Source organism: Zophobas morio, unplaced genomic scaffold (genome assembly GCF_036711695.1).
Source record: "Zophobas morio isolate AGI-343-1 ecotype UQ-CSIRO unplaced genomic scaffold, CSIRO_AGI_Zmor_V1 ptg000008l, whole genome shotgun sequence".
Classification (NCBI taxonomy): Eukaryota; Metazoa; Arthropoda; class Insecta; order Coleoptera; family Tenebrionidae; genus Zophobas; species Zophobas morio.
In genome coordinates this window covers 8,284,231-8,311,733 of record NW_026972113.1, presented here as the reverse complement: position 1 = coordinate 8,311,733, position 27,503 = coordinate 8,284,231, and the positions used below count along the sequence as shown (strand labels likewise).

General features: G+C 34.1%; 1 protein-coding gene across 1 annotated transcript in view; it reads left to right on the top strand.

Moving 5' to 3' along the window:
* Nucleotides 1-27,503, top strand: part of LOC135125208 (uncharacterized) — an 83,516-nt gene that overhangs the window by 31,094 nt on the left and 24,919 nt on the right. Inside the window, exon 2 of the mRNA XM_064050613.1 lies at nucleotides 23,972-24,175. Coding sequence (XP_063906683.1) covers nucleotides 23,972-24,175 — 204 coding nt within the window. The remainder of the gene's footprint in view (nucleotides 1-23,971; nucleotides 24,176-27,503) is intronic.

The window sequence follows — 27,503 nt, the reverse complement described above, 5'->3', positions numbered from 1 at the left end:
GCCCTTCACCCTTTTGTAGTCCTATTCTCGATTTACGTGTTTATGCGTCCCGAAAACCCGAAGCGAATAATAGTAATCATCAACCGTAAAGTTGTACTTAAGTGAATAGAGAACCCTAAAACCGAATCTCACTTTTACGGCGCTGGCTAAGATAGAAGCAAATAAAGTGAAACGAGCCCAAATTGTTTAAAGAAAAAGTTGAAAAGTTCAAGCTAACTAGAAAAGTCGTGAAACGGCTTAAAGCAAAGTTGCGACTTCAAACACGTCTTGGAACTTTAAGGAGTGTGGTATGAAGTTTTGATGGACTGCTTGTGGGATTACACAAACAGATGTCTCTAAAAGGCGTATTGGGGGAAAAAGGAACCAGTGGAGAGGTGAATTGAGTGAAGGGTTATGAATGCGGAAGGAAATTTAATATTACAGTAAGCTTAACTAGCCGGAAATAGAGTTTTTATGTTAGGTTGATATTGAAAGTTCTATGAATTTTAAAATTGAAGGTTTAATCTCCTTGCAGTCATATTGTAAATAAATTTATTTAAGATTTTTTTTATGTCATGGTTTTTCTATAACTTTTTTGTTACTAATGTTACGTTGCTTTCTGAGCATAAGCGCGTATTTGACGATGAAGTATTTTTATGTTTTCTTAACGTTTCATACCTCTTAGAACGTGAAAAAATAGGCCTCCGTTTCTATCGAAGAAAGATTAATTATTTTCATCTTCGTGTGTGAATTTGAAATGTTAAGTTGACTATTTAATGTCTAGTTTTGTCGAAGATGGGAAAAATATCGTCCACGTACCTGAACCACGTTCTTGTGAAACATACAATTTTTTTTCAGTCAGTTTCAAGTGGCTTCTTTAAATCTGGTCTTTGAAAATAAACGATAAATTGTGTACAATTGTCATTAAAATTAGCCTTTGTTTTGCATTATACATTCAATAGTTCAGTGAGATTTGCCTTCTAACAGAATCTGAACACAAAAACTATTCCACTATGAATCCGAATACGCAACCACCAGAATAACCGAAAATAAACACAATTTTTCATTTACAGAATCATCGGTATCCCATTTGTAAAAATCAGTCTTATCTTAACAAGTACTAGCCCCGCCCACCCACCCTCTCTTTTCTTAGAGGATATGTGATTTGCCAAAATCGTTCTTATTTTAGCAGGTACTAGCCCCGCCCACCCACCCTTTTTTTTCGTAGAGTGTATGACATTTGGAGCACTCGAGTAGGTTTTACATTAAAAAAAAATGACAGTTGAGACCCCCGAGAAGGTTTCACATTCTTAAAAAAAGATATTTGGGATCCCCGAGAAGGTTTTACATTAAAAAAAGACAAGTGGGACCGCCAAAAAGATTTCACATTCTTAAAAAAATACATTTGTGTCCTCCGAAAAGGTTTTACATAAAAAAAATGACAGTTGAGTCCCCCGAGAAGGTTTCACATTAAAAAAATGACATTTATATCCCTCGAGAAGGTTTTACATTTTTAGAAAAGACAATTGGGATCCACGAGAAGATTTCACATTCTTAAAAAAATACATTTGGGTCCTCCGAAAAGGTTTTACATTAAAAAAATGACATTTGGGGCCACCGAGAAGGTTTTACATTTAAAAAAATGACAGTTGGGACCCCCGAAAAGATTTCACATTCTTAAAAAAATATATTTGGGTACTCCGAGAAGGTTTTACATAAAAAAAATGACATTTGGGGTCACCGAGAAGGTTTTACATTAAAAAAAATGACAGTTGAGGTCCCCGAGAAGGTTTCACATTAAAAAAATGACATTTATATCCCCCGAGAAGGTTTTACATTTTCAGAAAAGACAATTGGGATCAACGAGAAGATTGTACATATTCTTAAAAAAATACATTTGGGTCCTCCGAGAAGGTTTTACATTAAAAAAACGACATTTAGATCCTCCGAAAAGGTTTCAGATTTTTAAAAAAGACAATTAGGATCCACGAGAAGGTTTCACATTAAACAAAACACAGTTGGGACCCCCGAGAAGATTTCACATGAAAAAAGACAGTTGGGACCCCCGAGAAGGTTTTACATTAAAAAAAGACAATTGGGACCCACGAGAAGATTTCACATTCTTAAAAAAATACATTTGGGTCCTCCGAGAAGGTTTTACATTAAAAAAAAATGACATTTAGATCCCCCGAGAAGGTTCCACATTTAAAAAAAATAAAATTGGGATCCACGAGATGGTTTCACATTAAAGAAAAGACAGTTGGGACCCCCGAGGATGTTTCACATGAAAAAGAAAACAGTTGGAACCCCCGAGAAGATTTCATATTAAAAAAAGACAGTTGAGGCCTCGAGAGGGTTTGACATTAAAAAAATGACATTTGGAGCCCCCGATAAGGTTTCACATTAAAAAAATGACATTTAGATCCCTCGAGAAGGTTTTACATTTTTAGAAAAGACAATTGGGATCCACGAGAAGATTTCAGATTCTTAAAAAAATACATTTGGGTCCTCCGAGAAGGTTTTACATTAAAAAAATTACATTTGGGGCCACCGAGAAGGTTTTACATTAAAAACAAATGACAGTTGGAACCCCCGAGAAGATTTCACATTCTTAAAAAAATACATTTGGGTACTCCGAGAAGGTTTTACACTTAAAAAAATGACGTTTGGGGCCACCGAGAAGGTTTTACATATAAAAATGCCTGTTGAGGCCCCCGAGAAGGTTTCACATTAAAAAAATGACATTTATATCCCCCGAGAAGGTTTAACATTTTTAGAAAAGACAATTAGGATCCACGAGAAGGTTTCACATTAAAGAAAACACAGTTGGGACCCCCGAGTAGGTTTCACATGAAAAAGAACAGTTGGGACCCCCGAGAAGGTTTCATATTAAAAAAAGACAGTTGAGGCCTCGACAGGGTTTGACATTAAAAAAATGACATTTGGGGCCATCGAGAAGGTTTTACATTAAAAAAAAAGTGACAGTTGGGACCCCCGAAAAGATTTCACATTCTTAAAAAAATACATTTGGGTACTCCGAGAAGGTTTTACATTAAAAAAAATGACAGTTGGGACCCCGGAGAAGGTTTCACATTAAAAAAATTACATTTATATCCCCCGAGAAGGTTTTACATTTTCAGAAAAGACAATTGGGATTCACGAGAAGATTTCATATTCTTAAAAAAATACATTTGGGTCCTCCGAGAAGGTTTTACATTAAAAAAAAACGACATTTAGATCCCCCGAGAAGGTTTCAGATTTTTTAAAAAGACAATTGGGATCCGCGAGAAGGTTTCACATTAAACAAAACACAGTTGGGACCCCCGAGAAGATTTCACATGAAAAAAGACAGTTGGGGCCTCCGAGAAGGTTTTAGATTTTTAGAAAAGACAATTGGAACCCACGAGAAGATTTCACATTCGTAAAAAAATACATTTGGGTCCTCCGAGAAGGTTTTACATTAAAAAAATGACATTTAGATCCCCCGAGAAGGTTTCACATTTTTAAAAAAGACAATTGGGATCTACGAGAAGGTTTCACATTAAAGAAAAGACAGTTGGGACCCCCGAGATGTTTCACATGAAAAAAAACAGTTGGGACCCCCGAGAAGATTTCATATTAAAAAAAGACAGTTGAGGCCTCGAGAGGGTTTGACATTAAAAAAATTACATTTGGAGCCCCCGAGAAGGTTTTACATTTTTAAAGAAGATAATTGGGAACCCCTAGAAGCTTTCACATTCTTAAAAGAACACATTTAGGGCACTCGAGTAGGTTTTAACTTAAAAAAAATGACAGTTGGGACCCCCGAGAAGGTTTCACATTCTTAAAAAAAGATATTGCGGCCACCCAGAAGGTTTTACATAAAAAAAATGACATTTATATCCCCCGAGAAGGTTTTACATTTTTAAAAAAGACAATTGGGATCCTTGAGAAGGATTCACATTAAAGAAAACACAGTTGGGACCCCCGAGAAGGTTTCACATTAAAGAAACACAGTTGGGACCCCCGAGAAAGTTTCACATTCTTAAAAAAAGACATTTGGGGCCTCCGAGAAGGTTTTACATTTTTCAAAAAGACAGTTGGGACCCCCGGGAAAGTTTCACATAAAAATAAAGATATTTGGGACCCGCAAGAAGGTTTCACATTAAAGAAACGACATTTGGGGCGCCGGAGAAGATTTCACCTTTTTAAAAACAAGACATTTGAAGCCCCCGAGAAGGTTTCATATTAGAGAAAAGACAGTTAGAACCCCCGCAAAAATTTCACTTAAAAAAAGGAAGTTGGGGCACCCGAGAAGTTTTTACATTTTTAAAAAAGTCAGTTGGGACGCCCGAGAAGATTTCACATTCTTAAAAAAATACATGTGGGTCCCCGGAGAAGGTTTCACATTCAAAAAAAGACATTTGAAGCCCCCGAGAAAGTTTTATATTCTTAAAAAAAGACATTTGGTGTCCCCAAGAAGATTTCACATTATTAAAAAAACACATTTGGGTCCCCCCAGAAGGTTTTACATTAAAAAATAAGACCCCCGAGAAGATTTCACATTCAAAAAAAGACATTTGGAGCCCCCGAGAAGGTTTCACATTCTTAAAAAAAAGACATTTGGTAGCCCCAACAAGATTTCACATTCCTAAAAAAATAGGTCCCCTGAGAAGGTTTTAGATAAAAAAAAAGACAGTTGAGACCCCCGAGAAGGTTTCACATTTTTAAAAAAGACATTTGGATCCGCCGAGAAGGTTTTATATTTTTAAAAAAGACAAGCTTTCACATTCTTAAAAAAATACATTACTTGGACCCTCGAGAAAGTTTTCAAATTCTTAAAAAAAGAGGGGCGTATTCTCACTTTTTCGAAAAAGTGGGATAATTTCATTTATAGAAATTGTGTCATAAACATAGATGGAACACAATGCGAGAGAGGAAGAGAAAAAAAAAACAAAAAAACGAAAGGCAAAATTTGGAATCGAACCCGCGGCTTCCGGTTCACATTGCTGACTGATAAACTGTTATTATACCGTGCATTACACACTTATTAGAGAATATTATTGTATAACAGTTAAACCGACATAGAGAACATACATAGAATTCTTTAAAATTGTAGGTGGGGACGATAAACAAAATTTTGGTTAGCATTTAATAACCATCTATATGATATCTCTAATAAACATAGAAAATTTGACAACAATCGGTGCCGTAATTTCGGAGATTACATGTCTAATAAAAATGGATACAGACACCAGACAGACAGACAGACAGAGAGACGGAAACGGAAGACTACTGTTTTTGTCCGATGAACTCGATTACGCTCGGGAAAATTCATAAAATATTTCTACTTTCCGAGCTAATTTCATATTTTCTAGTGGTTTCAAAGTTCTTAAAGCAAGAAATATTAAGCATATCTGTTGAAAATCAGTAGTTAATTGTGAAAATACAAGAAATACTCGTATGTGACGACATGAACAGTCAAGTAGATTAAAAAAAAAACAAAATTTTTAATTTTTTTACTTTCCAACCTGGTTTGATGTTTTCTAGACGTTTTTACAACTCCTAGGACATGCAAAATTTGGTCTCTCGTTTCTGCAGAAAAACGATTAATTGTGAAAACACAAGAAATATCTTAACCCAGTTAAAATCTGGACAACTTGTAGATATTTTCAAATTCTCAGCACATACTTAATTTCGACTGTTGATATACATGCTTAGAAAGAGGTTGAGTATTAGCACGTTCAGATGACAACCATCAGCGGTTAAAAGAAAATGAAAAAAAAAATTCACAGACAAATTGTAAAATATTGCCATGAAAATTTGATTTTTTTCCAAAAAATTTGGATGTCTGGGATAAAAACTTTACACGGATTCTTAAATCACACATGCATTAAGTATGTAATTCTGTAAAATTTAAATAATTTTAATTTTACTCGCAATCGGCAAAATATGGATCTATTTTTTCACACTGTAGGGGTCATAAAACGTCGGAAAAGCTGAAAGTAGCCATTCGTCGGATGGACTCGAATACAATACTTAACCCTCGACAAGTAAAAAACTAATTGGATAAATTTTGTTCTAGAAGAATCCATTTATTTTGTTCAGATTAGCACAGCGCCTGTTTGTTATTGTATTTATATATCTGGATCTGTAAAAAACACATCATTTCTTTTACGATATACCATTTCAGATAGAGTTTCTTTGGAAGCTTTCGAAAAAAATATTTATCTTCTGACGCCTCCACCATTTTCACCAAAAAACTTTTAATATCGAAAACGGTTTATTTTTATTAAAAAATTTCACTGCTTCACAAATTTGTGCTCATTCTCAACATATCGGTTAAAATAACGAGGGAATTGTTACATTTGTGCAAAAAACTAAATCGAGAAATTAAGTTTATTATCCCGGCGCCTCCACCATTTCGAATTTACAAACTACCCCGTTCCATTGATGCATTTTCGCCTTTTTCAATTCTTTGAAAACCATCGCGGTCACCCCTCAATTTTCCCTATTATTTCCACCTCCTCGCGAGTTTTCCGTTTCGCCGATAAAAATATTTCATCTAGAATCGACCTCCAGCATTAATAATACAACCTTCTAAGTCCGCCCTTTCCGTTTTTGTGCGGTGAATTTTTCACAGTATTGCGCTTAAGCGGGTAAAAGCCAACCGGAAAACATTAAATAATAAATGCTTCCAAGAGATACAGCATCTCAAGCCTGCTTCCTCCACTCCCATGCGTTTTAATAAGAGAATGACCGAAAATCGATACTGCAAACTCGACAAATTAAAATTTCCTACACAGCCGAACAAGCCCAGTAATAGGTAACTTCGGCAGTGACATTCATTGTTTCGGTTTGTTTTTGAAGTGGTTACGCTTGAATGCTCACTGGAGTTGTGTTAGTCAACTCAAGGCTTCAAACAGTTCCGGGAACAAAGATTGATTTGCAATTAAATGAGAGAAAAATAGGGAAGCTTTAAAAGGTGGAAGTTTTCGAGATTCGTGGAGCAGAAAATTTATTTGTTGGTGCATTTTCTGCAGTTAATAGTTTGGTTCAGGAGAAATGTTTGTGTCTGTAAAGAGGGCTTTAATACTCAAAGCGGGGTCACGCTGCAGGTGATAAATGTACGGCTGCTTGATAAAAAAGCACAAAAGGTATTATGGAGGCTACGTGTAGGTGATAATTCCCTGGAAGATCCCCATCCAGACGCGACTTAATAGAAATTTTTTTCACGAGAAAATGTCTGTCATGAGAAGGAATATTTCTCAAGTGTCGTGGTAATTATACTTTTAGCGTTGATTGTAATCTCTATCTATCTCTGTGCAATGAAATTTTCATATAAAAAAGTTGGAATAATGAATCCCGTCGCACAATAAAACAATATACTTCAATTATTCACCCCGTTTTGTGTTTTCTTTTTTTTTACTGTTTGCACCCCTGAGAGTATGCAATAAATCAGATTACAAAAAGAGTTAGTAAACAATACATGTATCCGACAAATCCGCGCCACCGCAGTCAAAACACGTCTTTGTCCAATTCGCTGCATTCCCAGCAACCTCTCACTCCACCCTCGCTCAAAATTAGGCCATCAATTACAAAAACGCCACCGAAATCCCCTCCAATCCCCGTTAAATTGAAATGAAATCCAAAGTAAATTTAATCACCTCGTTCAAAACAAACTCATTCGTAATCTATCAATTAACTAAAAACTCTCCTCGAAGCTCCATCTCACATTCCCAACCTTTTCAATAATCGGATTCAGAATGTGGGATCATCTCTTGTTAACGCACGGATGAATTTTGTTATCTGACATCATATTTTACGAGCGTATATTGGTGTTCTACGCCTGCGGTGCGCTGCAACAGTGAAAGACGTTTTATTGCTAGATTTTTCCGCACGGATTGAATCATCGCAGCTGCATTTCGCGAAATTAATTTTTTACGTTCAGTTCAGATTTGCGCTTGGAATTGGAAAACTGAATGCAAAAATGCCCTCATGAAATTACAGTTCAATGGAAATGGGTTGAAAAAATATTCATGTATTCAGTTGGCGGCTGGAGGCGGTCGTGTGGTGGTTGTTGACTAGCCAACAATAATAATCAAAACAATAGTCACGTTTTTGTAATAATTTTGAATGTGTTTTCATATAGTAAAACCATAGCAACAGGTTATGGACCCAGATTCAACGCTAGTGAGAAAAGTACTGCATGAGTTTATCGAAATGCCTGCGGGTATCATTATGAAAGGACTGTCAAAAGAAAAATATCTGAGATTTTCGGAATTGTGGCGTTTTGCTCATCCTGGGAACTTCACACGAACACACGAAGGGAAGTGTTGGAGAAAATATTCATGTGTTCAGTCGGCGACTGGAGCGCGGTCGTCTGGTGCTTGCTCAAGACAATAATAACGTTTTTCTAATAATTTTGAATGTGTTTTCATATAATAAAGCCATAGCAACAGGTTATGGACCCAGATTCAACGCTAGTGAGAAAAGTACTGCATGAGTTTATCGAAATGCCTGCGGGTATCATTATGAAAGGACTGTCAAAAGAAAAACATCTGAGATTTTCGGAATTGTGGCGTTTTGCTCATCCTGGGAACTTCACACGAACACACGAAGGGAAGCGTTTGAGAAAATATTCATGTATTCAGTCGGTGACTGGAGAACAGTCGTCTGGTGCTTACTCAAGACAATAATAACGTTTTTCTAATAATTTTGAATGTGTTTTCATATAATAAAGCCATAGCAAGAGGTTGTGGACCCAGATTCAACGCTAGTGAGAAAAGTACTGCATGACTTTATCGAAATGCCTGAGGGCATCCTTATGAAAGGACTGTCAAAAGAAAAACATCTGAGATTTTCGGAATTGTGGCGTTTTGCTCATCCTGGGAACTTCACACGAACACACGAAGGGAAGTCTTGGAGAAAATATTCATGTATTCAGTCGGCGACTGGAGCGCGGTCGTCTGGTGCTTGCTCAAGACAATAATAACGTTTTTATAATAATTTTGAATGTGTTTTCATATAATAAAGCCATAGCAACAGGTTATGGACCCAGATTCAACGCTAGTGAGAAAAGTACTGCATGAGTTTATCGAAATCCCTGCGGGAATCTTTATGAAAGGACTGTCAAAAGAAAAACATCTGAGATTTTCGGAATTGTGGCGTTTTGCTCATCCTGGCAACTTCACACGAACACACGAAGGGAAGTGTTGGAGAAAATATTCATGTATTCAGTCGGCGACTGGAGCGCGCTCGTCTGGTGCTTGTTGACAAGGCAACAATAATAATAAAGAAAAATTAAATTACCGAAAAATTAAAAAAACTAGAAATTGAAAAGTTCCCAAAACTAATAATGTTGAAAACATTGAGAAATCGAAAACTTGGAAAATCGGGAAATCTAAAAATCGAAACTCGAAAAATTTAAAAAATCGAAAAAGCAAGGTGGCAAATTAAAAAAATCGAAAAATTGAAAAATAAAAATTTTGAAAGACTGAAAAATAGAGAAATCGAAAAATCTAAAATTGAAAACACTGAAAAATTGTAAAATCGAGAAATTGAACAATCGGATAATTGAAAAATCGAAACATTGAAAAATTGGAAAACCGAAAATTGAAAAATTGAAATATAGAAAAATATATAGTACATACTAAAATAAGATTGATTTTCGTAAATGATATACCCTCTAAAAAAAATAGAGGGTGGGTGGGCGGGGCTAGGACTTGCTAAGCTAAAAAATAATAGAATCTAGGATAACATTTTTTGTAATAATTTCTTTTTTCGAAAACTATCCATCCAAAAATTGGAAATCCAAAATTCAATTAAAAAACGAAAAATTAAGAATTCGAAAAACCTAAAAATTACAATGAAAATTCGAAAAATAGAGATTTCGAGAAATTGAGAAATCGAGAAACTGAGAAAACGGAAAATCGAAAAATCAAAAAAATGAGAGTTCGAAAAATCAAAACATCCAGGAATCAAAAAATTATTAATTGAGAAATCTGAAAATTGAGAACTTGAGAAACTAGAACTAGGAAAGTCGAAAAATTGAATCATCGAAAAAAAAAACCGAAAAATTGAGAAATCGAAAAACCTAAAATTTTAAGATAAAATATCGTAAAGTTAAAAAAAATTGAGAAATCGAAGTATGAAACAGTCGAAAAATCTACAGTTTGAAAAAAAAAAAATTGAAAATCTGGAAAGTAATAAGTCGAGAAACCGGAAAATTCAGTACTCGAAAAATCAAAAAGTCGAAATACTAAAAAATCCTAAAACTCAAATATCGAAACATTGAAATATTGGAGAAGATTTGAAGATTCGAAAAACTGAAAAATCACAAAATGAATGAAATGTCAAAAAATTGGGAAATAAAAAAAAAGAAAAATTGACAAATCAGAAAATCAGAAAAGCAAAGTCGAAAAATCGCAAACTTAAATAATCGAAAAATTGAAGAACTGAAAAACTGAAAAATCCAAACTTTGGGAAGTTGAGAAATGGGAAAACCAAAAAATAAATTAATTGAGAAATGCGAAACCTGAAAAAATGGAGAAATGTACACTTCAAAAAATCAAAAATTAAAAATTCAAAAATCTAAAATTTAAAAATCGAAAAACTGAAAAATCAACAAATTGCGAAATTCTAAAATGAAAAATATTTGAAAATTGGGAAATAAAAAAATGAAAAATTGAGAAATCAGAAAATCAGAAAAGCAACGTCGAAAAATCGCAAACTTAAATAATCGAAAAATTGAAGAAGTGAAGGACTGAAAGATCGAAACCTTGGGAAGTCGAGAAATGGGAAAATCAAAAAATAAATTGATCGAGAAATGGGAAAACTGAAACAATGGAGAAATCTACGCATCAAAAAATAAAAATTCGAAAATCTAAAATTTAAAAATCGAAAAACTGAAAAATCAACAAATCGGGAAATCGAAATTCCAAAATGAAAAATATTGGAAAATTGGGAAATAAAAAAATGAAAAATTGAGAAATCAGAAAATCAGAAAAGCAAAGTCGAAAAATCGCAAACTTAAATAATCGAAAAATTGAAGAAATGAAGGACTGAAAGATCGAAACCTTGGGAAGTCGAGAAATGGGAAAACCAAAAAATAAATTAATTGAGAAACGGGAAAACTGAAAAATGGAGAAATCTAAACATCAAAAAATCAAAAATTAAAAATTTAAAAATCTAAAATTTAAAAATCCAAAAACTGAAAAATCAACAAATCGGGAAATCGAAATCTCAAAATGAAAAAAATTGGAAAATTGAAAAATCGACAAATCGAAAAATTAGAAAACGGAGACATCGAGAAATCGATAAATCAAAAGATCGAGAAATCGAAAAGTCGAAAAATCGAAAAATTCGGAAACTGGAGTACGCCAAACTTGAAAAATCTAAAAGTTAAAAATGGAAAAATTGATACATCGAGAGATTGAACAATCAAAACATCGAAACATCCGAATCTCAATAAATCGAGATCTCAAAAAATTGAAAAACCGAAAACTTAAAAATTCGGGAAATTGAAAAATTAAAATATAGAAGAACTGAAAACTCGAAAAATCGGAAAATCCAGAGTTTTAAAAATGAAAAAAAAACGAAAAAAATTGAGAAATCGAAATATAAAACAGTCGAAAAATTAAAAAGTCCAAAGTTGAAAAACGAAAAACTGGAAATCCAAAAAATAAAAAATCGAAAAATCCAGAAGTCGAAAATTCGTAAAGTCGATGAAACGAAATACTGAAAAATCCCAAAACTGAAAAAAAATATCCAAAAATTGGGAAAATTGAGTAATCGAAAAACCAAAAAAGCAAAGTAGAAAATTCGAAGAATTGAAGAACTGAAAAATCGAAACTTTGAGAAGTCGGGAAATGGGAAAATCAAAGATAGATTAATTGAGAAATCGGAAAACTGAAAACTTATCGTCAAAATTTGAAAAACTGAAAAATAGAAATACTGAAGAATGAAAAATCAAGAAATCGGGAAATCGGACAATCTGAAATTTAAAACATTGAACAATTAAAATCTCGCAAGATTAAAAAAACAAGAAATCCAAACATCAATAAATCAAAAAATAAAAATTCGAAAATCTAAAATTTAAAAATCGAAAAATTGTAAAATCGAAAAATTGAAAAGCCCGAAAGTAACAAATCAAAAAACCGAGCAATCTAAAAATCGAGACATTGAAAAATTCAAAAACTGAGACATCGAGAAAAATAAAAATTTTGAAGGACTGATAAAGAGAGAAATCGAAAAATATAAAATTGAAAACATTGAAAAATTGTAAAATCGAGAAATTGAACAATCGGATAATAAAAATCGAAACATCGAAAAATTGGAAAACCTAAAATTTAAAAATTCCGAAAATTGAAAAATTGAAATTTAGAAAAATATATAGTACATACTAAAATAAGACTGCTTTTCGTAAATGATATACCCTCTAAAAAATGGAGGCTGGGTGGGAGGGGCTAGTACATGCTAAGATAAGACTGATTTTGGCAATTGATATATCCTCTAAAAAAATAAAGGGTGGGTGGGCGGGGCTAGTATATGCCAATATAAGACTGATTTTGGCAATTGATATAGCCTCTAAAAAAATAGAGGGTTGGTGGGCGGGGCTAGTACTTGCTAAGATAAGATTGATGTTGGCAAATTATATACCCTCCAAGAAAATAGAGGGCGGGTGGGTGGGGTTAATACTTGCTAAGTTAAGATTGAACAACATTAAGAGTAGTTACCAGATTCAATTCCTAGATTGCACTGATTTATTTTATTTATTGTAAAATAGGAATTGAATTCTATTTTAAAAAGCGGTAGAATCTAAAATTTAAACAAAGTCAAAAGTGGTCCCACCCACCCAAATAATAGTATCTAGGATTAATTTTTTTTTTTTCGAAAAACTATCCATCCAAAAATTGGAATTCTAAAAATCAATTAAAAAACGAAAAACTATCGATTTCTTAATCGAAAAACCTAAAAATTACAATGAAATTTCGAAAAATAAAGAGTTCCAAAAATTGAGAAATCGAGAAACTGAGAATACGGGACAATCGAAAAATCAAAAAAATAAGTGTTCGAAAAATCAAAACATCGCGGAATCAAGAAATTGTTAATTGAGAAAATTAAGAACTTGAGAAAATTGAGAACTTGAGAAAACTAGAACTAGGAAAGTTGAAAAATTGAATCATCGAAAAAAGAAACGAAAAATTGAGAAATTGAAAAACCTAAAATTTTAAAAACTGGAAAGTTAAAATATCGTAAAGTTAAAAAATTGAGAAATCGAAGTATACAACAGTTGAAAAATGTAAGAATCTACAGTTTGAAAAAAGAAAAATTGAAAATCCGAAGAGTAATAAGTCGAGAAACCGAAAAATCCAGTAATCGAAAAATCGAAGTCGAAATACCAAAAAATCCCAAAACTCAAATATCGAAAAATTGAAAAATGGAGAAGATTTGAAGATTCGAAAGACTGGAAAATCACAAAATGAATGAGATGTCAAAAAATTGGGAAATCAAAAAAAATGAAAAATTGACAAATCAGACAATCAGAAAAGCAAAGTCGAAAAATCGCAAACTTAAATAATCTAAAAATTGAAGAAGTGAAGAACTGAAAGATCGAAACCTTGGGAAGTCGAGAAATGGGAAAATAAAAAATAAATTAATTGAGAAATGGGAAAACTGAAAAAATGGAGAAATCTACACAGCAAAAAGTCAAAAAATAAAAATTCGAAAATCTAAAATTTAAAAATCGAAAAACTGAAAAATCGGGAAATCGAAATCCCAAAATGAAAAAAATTGGAAAATTGAAAAATCGACAAATCGAAAAATCGAAACGTCGAAAAATTCAAAAACTGAGACATCGAGAAATCGAAAATTCAAAAGATTGAGAAATCGAGGAGTTGAAAAGTCGAGAAGTCGAAAGATTGAAAAATTGAGAAACTGTAATAGGCCAAACTCGAAAAATCGGAAAGTTAAAAATAGAAAAATTGAACAATCAAAACATCGCAACATCCGAATCTCAATAGATCGAGATCTCAAAAAATTAAAAAATCGAAAATTTAAAAATTCGGAAAATTGAAAAATTAAAATATAGAAGAACTGAAAACTCAAGAAATCGGAAAATCCATAGTTTTAAAAATGAAAAATTAAAATATCGAAAAAAATTGAGAAATCGAAATATAAAACAGTCGAAAAATTAAAAAGTCCAAAGTTTTAAAAACGAAAACTAGAAATTCAAAAAATAAAAAATCGAAAAATCCAGAAGTCGAAAAATCGTAAAGTCGATGAAACGAAATACTGAAAAATCCCAAAACTGAAAAAATATCCAAAAATTGGGAAAATTGAGTAATCGAAAAACCAAAAAAGCAAAGTAAAAAATTCGAAGAATTGAAGAACTGAAAAATCGAAACTTTGAGAAGTCGAGAAATGGGAAAATCAAAGATAGATTAATTGAGAAATCGGAAAACTGAAAACTTATCGTCAAAATTTGAAAAACTGAAAAATAGAAATACTGAAGAATGAAAAATCAAGAAATCGGGAAATCGAACAATCTGAAATTTAAAACATTGAACAATTAAAATCTCGCAAGATTAAAAAATCAAGAAATCCAAACATCAATAAATCAAAAAATAAAAATTCGAAATTCTAAAATTTAAAAATCGAAAAATTATAAAATCGAAAAATTGAAAAGCCCAAAAGTAACAAATCAAAAAACCGAGCAATCTAAAAATCGAGAAATTGAAAAGTTAAAAACTGAAAAATTGATGAATCAAAAAATTGAACAATGGAAACATCGAAACATCTGAATTCTGATTCAAGAAATCAAAAAATTGAAAAATTGAGAAATCGAAAAACTAAAAAAGCAAAGTCGAAAAATTCTAAGTTTAAAAAAATCAAAAAATTGAAAAATCAAAAACCTGAAAAATGGAACAATTGAAGAATTGAAGAAGTGAAAAATCGAAATTTGGAAAGTCGAAAAATGGGAAAACAAAAAAACATTACTTCAGAAATCGGAAAACTGAAAATTTTAAAATGTTGGAATTTGAAAAATTGAATAATCGAAATATTTAGGAATCGTAAAATTGAAGAGGACAAAAATTGGGAAATCGTATCATCGAAACATCGGAAAATTGAGAAATCGGAAAATAAAAAAATCGAGAAATCAAAAATTTGAAGAATGGAAAAATTGAAATATTGAAAATTTGAAACATCTAAAGTTGAATAGATAAATCGCTTAGAGTGCGCTCTGGTCTGTAGATCAAACAAGTTTCCAGGCGACTCCTACATCGTTAAAAATTTTCAGACAAAGACACCCTCAACCCGACAAAATTATCCCGCTTGTGTACACCGCGCTCATTACGGAAAACTTCCAACAACTCCCTCCTCCTTACACGTTTTCCCCAACACCCCCAGCTTCAGCACGCGATTGTTGTTTTTGCCTAAACCGTCTCAAGCACCCATCTCGAGTCTCCAGGATCTCGCATGCACTTTTTATTTTCGAGCCGGTGCAATACAGCGAAACAACATTTTTCATTAAAGTTTCACAAAGTCTGGCTTCATCCACCTGAATCGCTCCCAATGCACCGAATGATTTGATTTATCTGCGTTTTTCCGTTTAGGTTTATAATAGACTGGAAACTCGCCTCGTGGCGCAAATTCAAATGGCGTCTATAATGAGGCACTGCGTCTACTAGCGTAATATTTCATAATGACGATGCGGGTTTCAGCTACCATACATCATCCTAAATTTAACCAACCCTCAACATAATCAGTGCGGGGTAATTAGTGTAATTTCATGCATGTCACGTTGAGCCCACATTTAATTGCATTTAATTGAAAACCGAAGATAATCGATAGTCTAGAGATAACGACTCGATAATTGCTGGGTGCTTGTTAGCGCGTGTCAAATACCATCAATCCAATGATATATTTAGGCTAGAAAATGGTGGATGCGCCGGGAACACCCTCAAGTACAATTTCATCGTTTTAATAACCTGAAACCTGTAAACCATACTCAAGCCGACATCTACAGTTTTGATTCAATATTGACTCTGAGCGAAAGCTGCTGTTTAAACAGACTTCGGTGTGACTGTAATAACGAAATGTGTGCTCTGCAAGTTTGGTAAACTATGAAAACTTGCTAATTGTTCAACAGATGAGTGGATGTTCTTTGAGTTCGGATTTAAGCAAATATTGAACCAACTTGTGGCGTAAAAATCGTTCTTCCTTTACAAAGAACGCAATTTGTTTAGTCGAGTTGAACTTGAAGTACTCGGGCGTAATTTAAAACTGAAAACCAGTTTTATTACGTCGGGAAAGTCTGGCGAAACTTGCAGGTTTCCTTGTAGTCAAGAAGTGCTAAATTGGAGTTAGTCATTTTTAGTAAATTTAGTGGTTTGTGGGTAATTGTTTGTCTGAAATGGCAGATTTTGCCATTACATGTTCCCACGCTAAACTGTAAATAAGGTTTTGTTGTTGTGTTTGCTTGTGCTGAAAAATTCCACTTTGAAATATATCACGTGTTCTTCCTGAACGTGTTGGGTTAATTCAACAACCACACAAATTTTACTTCAGGGTTTATACCCTATTATGTTCTACAATTGTTTAAAAAAAATCTAATTAAATGTTTTTGTCAGATGACAAAAACATGTAAAACAAATATGACGACACCTGTCTTTGTTCTCATATGATCAAAATTTCATTATTGTTTTAACACGAAATTTTACATTACAAAACTGCACGCAAATAGATTAGCTGTGATGTTGACAATTATCCCGAAGAATGGAAACAAACCGGCTGAATTACAACAGGAAATCTCATTTATTAATTAAACCGTGAAACTGAAAAGACGTCACTGCGATCTCTGGAAACGTAGCAAATTGTAGCTGGCAGTCATGATTACAGATATCAATAACACGTGTAATATTTGATATTTTTATTGATGGAACAGAAACGAGTCAATATTTAACCATTCCATTGTGTGATTGTGCAATAAATGTAATTGGTAGGTAAACTAAACTTGGGAAATAAACACTAATAGTTGATTGAAGAGGTATTTCATGCACATTTCAAACTTCCCGCGTAATTTTACATTAGAGTGCGCTTTCTTACGTCATTAAACATGGCTGCACTAACCTCAAAATATTCTATGGCGTTATCAAAATTTAGGTTCCGCCCTATAATTGCAAAATCCATAGTTCCTTGCAAAAACCATCTTAACCATGTTTTAAATTTCTTGTTATGAAAAGATGGCTATGTACACTAAGAAGAAAAAGACAAAATATAAGCCCCACCCACCCGCCCTATCCCAATTCTGATGATTTTTTTTTATTTGTCGTAAGCCGAGGGGCGGAGCGTAACTGCAAACTCCGTAGTTCTCTACGAGAAATGAAAAACATGTTTTTGAGTATCGTGTTGTTCAAAGAATGCTATGTATATTTAGAAAAAAATAAAAGCATAGATTAGGTCCCACCCATACCCGCCCCGAACTCAATTCTCAATTGTGATGAATTTTTCATTCGTTGTCAGATCGATGGGCGGAGTTAAATACAAGATCTATGTTTCTCTACAAGAATTTACCATTTTAAACATGTTTTAAGTTTCTTGCCCTGAAAAGACGACTATGTAAATTAAGAAAAAAGGCAAGATATGAACCCCGCCCACCCGCCCTATCTCAATTGTGATGATTTTTTTTTAATGGTCGAGAGTCAAAAGAGCGGAATTTAAATGCAAAATTCTTATTACTTCTGTACAAGAAAATCCCATGTGAGACATTTTTTTGAGTATCGTATTATTCAAAGAATATTATGTATATTAAGAAAAAATTAAAGCCAAAGATTAAGCCCAACCTATACCTGCCCTGATCTAAATAGTAATAAAGTTTTCATTTGTTGCCAGACCTAGGGGCGGAGCATAATTTCAAAATCCGTATTTCCTAACAAAAGTTTACAATTTTAAACGTGTTTTAAGTTTGTAGCAATAAAAAAAATCGTCACAGTTGAGTTGGGGTGGGTGGGCGGGGTGTATATTTTGCCTTTTTTCTTAATATACATGGTATTCTTTGAACAACGCGATACTCAAAAACATGTTTCTAATTTCTTGTGAAGAAATAAATTTTTTGCAGTTAAGTTACACCCCCTTGGTTCACAGCGAATACAAAAAATCATCACAATTGAGACAGGGCGGGTGGGCGGGCTTATATTTTGCCTCTTTGTTTTAATATGTGTAGACTTTTTTCACAACTTGAAACATAAAACATATTTAAAATGGAAAATTTGTATAGGGAAATATCAATTTTGCAATTAGGTTCTACCCCATGAATGCAAAGTCCATATTTCCTTGCAAAAACCATGTTGGCCACGTTCTAGGTTTCTTGTTGTGAAAATGGCTATGTATATTAAGAAGAAAAAGGCAAAATATAAGCCCCGCCCACCCGCCCTATCCCAATTCTGATGATTTTTTTTTTATTTGTCGTAAGCCGAGGGACGGAGCTTAACTGCAAAATTCTTAGTTCTCTACGGGAAATCAAAAACATGTTTTTGAATGTCATGTTGTTCAAAAAATACTACGTATATTAAAAAAAAATAATAAATAAAACTATAGTTTAGGTCCCACCCATACTCGCCCCGATCTCAATTCTCAATTCGAGGGGCGGGACTTAATTGCAAGATCGACTACAAAAATTTACCATTTTAAACATGTTTTAAGTTTCTTGTTTTGAAAATACGATTATGTATATTAAGAAAAATTGGTCTAAAGAGTTTAGACAGTACTTCCCTCGCTGTCGGAAACGTGACGACTGCATGCCTATTATGTTTTTTTTTTCGCAGTGGATTTCAAAGAATTCGGTTTTGTAGTTCCTGAGTAAATCAATAAAATAAATTTACGCATTCATTAATTTTTTTGAGTCACCCTGTATATGCAAATCCAAAAAAAAATCAATGGAGTGATAAATCACAAGTACAGACTCATCATATTTTGTACAGTTTAGATAGGATTTATTCGGCAAACTTTCGAGCTGACGTCATCAAGTTTTTGGAGGGGATAAGCAAATATATTTTGACTAAACATTTATTATGCTCTTTATGACCTTAAAACATCTGCAAGATTTCAGAGCATTCGGTTTTGTAGTTCCTGATTAAATCAATAAAATATATTTACGCGTTCATTAATTTTTTTGAGTCACCCTGTATATGCAAATCCAAAAAATATGAATGGAGTGATAAATTACAAGTACAGACTCATCATATTTTTACAGTTTAGATAGGATTTATTCGGCAAACTTTCGAGCTGACGTCATCAAGTTTTTGGAGGGGATAAGCAAATATATTTTGACTAAACATTTATTATGCTCTTTATGACCTTAAAACATCTGCAAGATTTCAGAGCATTCGGTTTTGTAGTTCCTGATTAAATCAATAAAATATATTTACGCGTTCATTAATTTTTTTGAGTCACCCTGTATATGCAAATCCAAAAAATATGAATGGAGTGATAAATTACAAGTACAGACTCATCATATTTTTACAGTTTAGATAGGATTTATTCGGCAAATTTTCGAGCTGACGTCATCAATTTTTTGGAGGGGATAAGCAAATATATTTTGACTAAACATTTATTATGCTCCTCATAACCTTAAAACATCTGCAAGATTTCAAAGCATTCGGTTTTGTAGTTTCTGAGTAAATTAGTAAAATAAATTTACGCATTCATTAATTTTTTTGAGTCACCCTGTATATGCAAATCCAAAAAATATGAATGGAGTGATAGATCACAAGTACAGACTCATCATATTTTGTACATTTTAGATATGATTTATTCCACAAACTTTTAAGCTGACGTCATCAAGTTTTTGGAGGGGATAAGCAAATATTTTTTGACTAAAGATTTATGATGCTCTTTATAGCCTTAAAACATCTGCAACATTTCAAAGCATTCTGGTTAGCAGATTAAAAATTAAATTTCAAAATGTTGTTTTATAATTTTGATTTTTTTTCCAAAAATCTGGACGTTTCGAGTGAAAAGTCGATTCGGAGTTGTAAACTACATGTGTAGGACTATGTTATTTTATACAATTGAAAACCCATTTACTATGTACAATTTTGAAGTGACGTCATCGCATTAGTGGTGGGGATGATTAGACAAATTTTGGTTAGCGTTTTACCATCTACATGATATTCTTAATATAAGTACAAAATTTCACAACAATCGGTCGAGTACTTTCGGAGATTATCTGTCTAATAAAAATCCGGGACAACAGACGGACAGACGGACGGACAGACGGACAGACGGACAGACGGACGGACAGACGGACAGACAGACGGAAATGGGAGACCTATTTCTTCGTCTTCTAGGGGTCATGAAAGATCGAGAAAACGTAAAAGTAGAGAGTCGGCCGACGGACTCGATTACAATACTTCCTTTGCTTACGCTCGGGAAGTAAAAATCATCGCAATTGCGATAGGGCGGGTGGGCGGGCTTATATTTTGCCTCTTTGTTTTAATATGTGTAGACTTTTTTCACAACTTGAAACATAAAACATATTTAAAATGGAAAATTTGTATAGGGAAATATAAATTTTGCAATTAGGTTCTACCCCATAAATGCAAAGTCCATATTTCCTTGCAAAAACCATGTTGGCCATGTTCTAGGTTTCTTGTTGTGAAAATGGCTATGTATATTAAGAAGAAAAAGGCAAAATATAAGCCCCGCCCACCCACCCTATCCCTATTCTGATAATTTTTTTTTATTTGTCGTAAGCCGAGGGGCGGAGCTGAACTGCAAAATCCTTAGTTCTCTACGAGAAATGAAAAACATGTTTTTGAGTATCGTGTTGTCCAAAGAATGCTATGTATATTTAGAAAAAAATAAAATCATAGACTAGGTCCCACCCATAACCGCCCCGCACTCCATTCTCATTTGTAATGAATTTTTCATTCGTTCTTAGATCGAGGGGTGGGGCTTAATTACAAGATCTATGTTCCTCTACAAGAATTTACCATTTTAAACATGTTTTAAGTTTCTTGCCCTGAAAAGAGGACTATGTATATTAAGAAAAAAGGAAAGATATAAACCCCACACACCCGCCCTATCTCAATTGTAATGATTTTTTTTTAATGGTCGAGAGTCAAAAGAGCGGAATTTAAATGCAAAATTCTTATTACTTCTGTACAAGAAATTCCCATGTGAGACATTTTTTTTAGTATCGTATTATTCAAAGAATACTATGTATATTTAGAAAAGATTAAAGCCAAAGATTAAGCCCCACCTATACCTGCCCTGATCTAAATAGTAATAAAGTTTTCATTTGTTGCCAGACCTAGAGGCGGAGCCTAATTGCAAAATCCGTATTTCCTTACAAAAGTTTACCATTTTAAACGTGTTTTAAGTTTGTAGCAATAAAAAAAATCGTCACAGTTGAGTTGGGGTGGGTGGGCGGTGTGTATATTTTGCCTTTTTTCTTAATATACATGGTATTCTTTGAACAACGCGATACTCAAAAACATGTTTCTAATTTCTTGTAAAGAAATAAATTTTTTGCAGTTAAGTTACACCCCCTTGGTTCACAGCGAATACAAAAAATCATCAGAATTGCGATAGGGCGGGTGGGCGGGCTTATATTTTGCCTCTTTGTTTTAATATCTGTAGACTTTTTTCACAACTTGAAACATAAAACATATTTAAAATGGAAAATTTGTATAGGGAAATATAAATTTTGCAATTAGGTTCTACCCCATAAATGCAAAGTCCATATTTCCTTGCAAAAACCATGTTGGCCACGTTCTAGGTTTCTTGTTGTGAAAATGGCTATGTATATTAAGAAGAAAAAGGCAAAATATAAGCCCCGCCCACCCGCCCTATCCCTATTCTGATGATTTTTTTTTTATTTGTCGTAAGCCAAGGGGCGGAGCTGAACTGCAAAATCCTTAGTTCTCTACGAGAAATGAAAAACATGTTTTTGAGTATCGTGTTGTCCAAAGAATGCTATGTATATTTAGAAAAAAATAAAATCATAGATTAGGTCCCACCCATAACCGCCCCGCACTCCATTCTCAGTTGTAATGAATTTTTCATTCGTTCTTAGATCGAGGGGTGGGGCTTAATTACAAGATCTATGTTCCTCTACAAGAATTTACCATTTTAAACATGTTTTAAGTTTCTTGCCCTGAAAAGACGACTATGTATATTAAAAAAAAGTCAAAATATAGGCCCCGCCCACCCACCCTATCTCAATTGTGATGATTTTTATTAATGGTCGAGAGTCAAAAGAGCTGAATTTAAATGCAAAATTCTTATTACTTCTGTACAAGAAATTCCCATGTGAGACATTTTTTTGAGTATCGTATTATTCAAAGAATATTATGTAGAGTTTTCATTCGTTGGTAGACCTAGGGGCGGAGCCTAATTGCAAAATCCATATTTCCTTACAAAAGTTTACCATTTTAAACGTGTTTTAAGTTTTTAGCAATAAAACAAATCGTCACAGTTGAGTCGGGGTGGGTGGGCGGGGTGTATATTTTGTGTTTTTTCTTAATATACATGGTATTCGTTGAACAACGCCATACTTAAAAATATGTTTCTAATTTCTTGTAAAGAAATAATTTTTTTGCAGTTGAGTTCCACCCTCTTGGTTCACAGCGAATAAAAAAAATCATCACAATTGAGACAGGGTGGGTGGGCGGGCTTATATTTTTTCTTTTTGTTTTAATATGTGCAGACTTCTTTTCACAATTTGAAACTTAAAACATGTTTAAAATGAAAAATTTTTATAAAGAAATATAGATTATTAGTCCATATTTCCTTGCAAAAACCATTTTAACCATGTTTAAAGTTTATTGTTACGAAAAGATGGCTATGTATATTAAGAAAAATAAGGCAAAATATAAGCCCCGCCCACCAGCCCTATCTCAATTCTGATGATTTTTAAAATTCGTATTGTGCGAGAAATTACCATGTGAAATATATTCTTAAGCAATCGTGTTATAAAAAGAAAACTGTGTTAATTAAAAAAGAAAACCAAAAGAGAAGCCCCACCCACCCATCTCGATCTCAACCGTGAACGAATTTTTCATTCGTTGTCAGACCGCGGGGCGGAGCGTAACAATGCATAAGTACTGACAGAAAGCTACAGTGTAGAAAATGGTGGCAGCTATTTAAAATATGAGGGTTTCGGTGAACAGGTGATTAAATGGGTTAATATTAGTGGACCTCGTTATCTCTCTCAAAATTTGATTTCGTGGAATTAGTGCTGTCAACCAGAAAAATGTTCCCTCTACTTTAGGGGATTTTCCTTCAAGTTTGCAGCGCTGCACACTACCGAAATTTTATTGTTTGAGAACCCAATGTCAACGCCAACGTAGCGGCGAAAGTTTCTGTCTGTCTGCGTCTGTGTCCGTCTGTCTGTCTGTCTACCGTCCCAATTTTTTTTTTGTATGTTTTTGTAGAATGATTCTTCTGTAAGTATTCTCTAGCTGTGCGAGTAAGTTGTTGCACCCCTTGGTGCTTGGTACTCGGGGCGAACCGCCCCCACCGCCCCCTTTTACGCCGCCACTGCATAAACTAACCTGTTCACTATTCCAACACAAATTATTCCATCCCTGGGTGACACACGCTACATGATTATCGAACCCCAGGCTTCGTAGATTGATTCGTAAATTTTTTAAGTTGGTGTAAATTTTGCACTTGCTACACCCGAATTTGCCTGAAGGAAATAATTTTTTAACCAAGGGAAACACTTTAGACGTTTTTAAACAAGATGAAAACAGCTCTGCTTTATTCACTCACTGAATAATTTAGTTAGTAGAAAAACAATTACGTTGTTAAGGTGTTTCATTATTTTTGCATTAAGTCCGTGTACATCCGGACTTGAAGAATTATTCAGATTCTTTCATCTCAAATGCACCTCTTCAAAAGACAAAGAATACCTTGATTGAAGTAGGATTAAGCGTCATCTAGATTAATGTATGTTTGGTTGCATACATCTGTCTAAACGGGTTGTTTTAATTTCTTCTTCCAGAAAGTCGTCCCGCCCGGAAAAACTATAACAAGCTCACCGCCGAGGACGCCCCCCGCACCCACACTGACCACCTCGACAACGTCGAGCCCTGCAAGGAAGACGCGTGTTCGGGTCATGAGGCGAATAACGACACCGACACGGATTCCAGTTTCACAGATATTGAATTAGACGACAGGGATGAGTTCTCCGACGACTCTGACTACGGTAAGTCGTCCCGTTTTTAATCCGCACACATAAATTCCTACAAGTTAGACTTTCGAAAAGACATAAAACGATGTCGGATAATTCGATTTGGGAACGTCAGCTGCGTTTGAAAGCGCCATAAATATTTAAAAATGTATCTCTAGAAGGAAAAATGCAAATAACGCGACCGGCTGCACGAGATACGGGCGTTTTAAGGGATTGCAAGCTGAGGAACGAAACGCTTTAGATGTTTGCTTTAGGAGAAGAGGGAATGTTTGAAATTTTTGCTGAAACTGCAGTTACGAATTCCTTTCTTTCTATAAGGCTGCGGTGGTGTTTAATTCTGGACGTGTTATCGCGTACGGGAAACGCTTAACTATAATTATATTGTGTTATGTAAGAGAAATTTCCATGAAAACCGCAAACCCAATTCTCAAACGCTCTGATTAATTGGTTAAGGATAATCAAAGGGATTCCATGCATAAAGGTCGTACACGTTCCGATCCTGCTGGCGCAAGGTTACGAGGTCGATCCAATTACTCCGAAAATAAATATCTAATTAAAAATAATACTTATCCTGAGGTTGCAACGTTGCTTCTTCTGTCGAATTTGTTCAATTTAGATGACAACGTCATTCGGTTTCCGGGGATCATATTTCAGGAATATTTTCCGCTGGATGAATGCGAGGGGTTCAACGAACGGTGACACTGATCCACAAAAGCGTGCTCTTTTAATCATCAGAACAAATAAAATTCTTACGGATGTATAGCTTTTCAAAACATGTAGATACGTTTAGGGAGCATAGAGCGTTATTATTTCAACAATTTTACTACTGCCCTCAGTCATGTGTTAATCTAAACTTTAATATAGCTGAAACATCTGTCGTATGAGTCGTTAAAACCACATATTAGTTGAAAAGGGTGGATATATAAGTCGTATCCGGCGGTAAAATGGCGTGATAACTGTCACGTCCTCTTTAACACGCATAATAGCGAAAGGATTTTATCACTTTGTTCGTTTTTTACCAAATTAGATCTTTTTTGTACAAGGTACTTCTACATTTTCCAGTTTTGCTTTGCTAGGGTTCAGTTTGTTTGACCATTCCAGAAAGATCTCGATCGCCGAACATCACCTTGATACATTTATTTAGAAATTAATGTATTTAAATTTAGTTGCAAAAAAATTCCACAACTACCTTAAAGATATAAAATTTTTTGGAGATTTGTGTGATAAAGATATTGCCCTAAGCTCCATTCTGATTCAAGATCGTCTCAGAAAAGAAATTCAATCAGTGGAGGACAAAATGACTTAGGACGAAAGTACCTCGACATGGTGGTTTGTGAAAGTCTGCGTAGATGGCCACCAGCTGTTACCACAGATAGACAAGTAAGCAAGGACTTTATAATAGAACCTGTGAAACCAGGAGAGAAAAAACTCCTTTTGGAAAAAGGGATAGTGTGCTGGTTGCCGCTTTTTGCTATCCATAACGATGCCAGATTTTACCCCAACCCGGAAAAGTACGATCCGGAGCGTTTTAGTGAGGAGAAAAAAAGTCACTAAAAATTTTACCATCAAGCCTGAAAGACCAGGGGAAAAAGAAATCCTGTTGGAGACGAATTCTAATAGAGTACAGAACAAATATTTATCGTCGTTTACTGCTGAAAAGGAAAATAACGACTCGTGACAATTATCCCTGGGCTTTGTATGCTTTGCAACAAGTACAATTTGGATGTTTGTTTTAAGATATTTTGTTTGCGAACGACAAAGGAGGGCAGGAAGGATTTCTGGAGCAGAAAAGTGTTTCTTGAACGGGCGATAATATGATTGTAGAAAAAAAATTAAACATATGCAACCCACAACTTACCCATCCAACGACTGACCTTCGAATATATATATATATATATATATATATATATATAATCAACTCCCATCTACCTTTCGGTGTAGGGTTACAAACTAAATAAATACATTGTAATTAAATTAATATTATTAAGTATTCCACTCTTCCCCGTGCACAAATTTACCCCACTCTTTCTTATTTCTTGCCATTTCTTTCGCTTCTATCCATGTTTTCCCTCTCTTGCGTAGACTTTTTTGTATTGTGTTGTTCCATGTCTCTTGGGGTCTTCCTCTGCTTCTTCTTCCTTGAACTTTTGCTTGCCATACTTGTTTAGCGGCTCTATCTGCATTCATTCTCTGTACATGTCCCCACCAACTTAATTGTTTGTTTTCTATTGCGTCCATCAGTTTTTTGCTTTGTAATTGTTCTCTTATTTGGCTACTTCTTATATGATCTCTTAACGTTACTCCTATGACTCGTCTTAGATATTTCATTTCGTTCGCTTCTAGTCTGCTTTTCATTTTTTGTGATAAAACCCACGTCTCGCATCCATACGTTAAAGTAGGTAGGTATATCGTTTTATATACACTCATTTTCGTTTTCTGGCTTATTTCCCTTTTGTTTATGAATGTGTTATTGATTGCGTAGTATAGTTTGTTACATTTTTCGATTCTTTCTGTAATATCTGCCTCTTGTCTCCCTGTATCGTCTATTGTTACCCCCAAATAGTTGAAATGTTTTACTTGTTCTAGCTTCCTTCCATTTATACTTATGTTTATTTGTTTTGTTTGCTTACCTATTGCCATTACTTTAGTTTTTTCTACATTTATTTTCATTTTCTTTCTAGTTAGTTCTTCATCCCATATACTTAAATTCCTTTGTAGGTCTCTTTCGCTTCCCGCGAATATTACTATATCGTCTGCAAATGCGCATTCGGATATGTAGACAGGTAGCATTTCCCTGTATCCTACGTGTAATCTCTTGACGTTGTTGCGGCAGTTCCTCATGATTTCATCAATGAATACTGTAAAGAGTGCTGGGCTCATGACGCCTCCTTGTCTCAATCCCTCATATGTCTTGAATTCTTGTGATACATTGTTATTACTTACTACATAATTCCTGGTGTTTTTATATAAGCTTTTTATTACTTTTATCAGCTTTGGGTTAACGTCCCGCTTGTTTAAGGCGTTCCATACTTCTTCTCTCGGGACTTTGTCAAATGCCTTTTCCAAATCTATATATGCTATAAAGGCTTTTTTGTTATATTCCACTGTTTTTGTTATTACTTGTTTGAGTGTAAAGATATGATCTTGTACACTCCTGCCTTTGCGGAATCCGCTTTGTGCCTCTAACAAACTGGGTTCTATCTTTTTCTTTAATTTTTCCTCCAAAATTATTTCGTAGATTTTTAATGGTATACTTAACAAGGTTATGCCTCTATAATTGTTGCATTGTTTATTATCGCCTTTTTTATGAATCGGCACTATTTGTCCTATCTCCCAATCATCA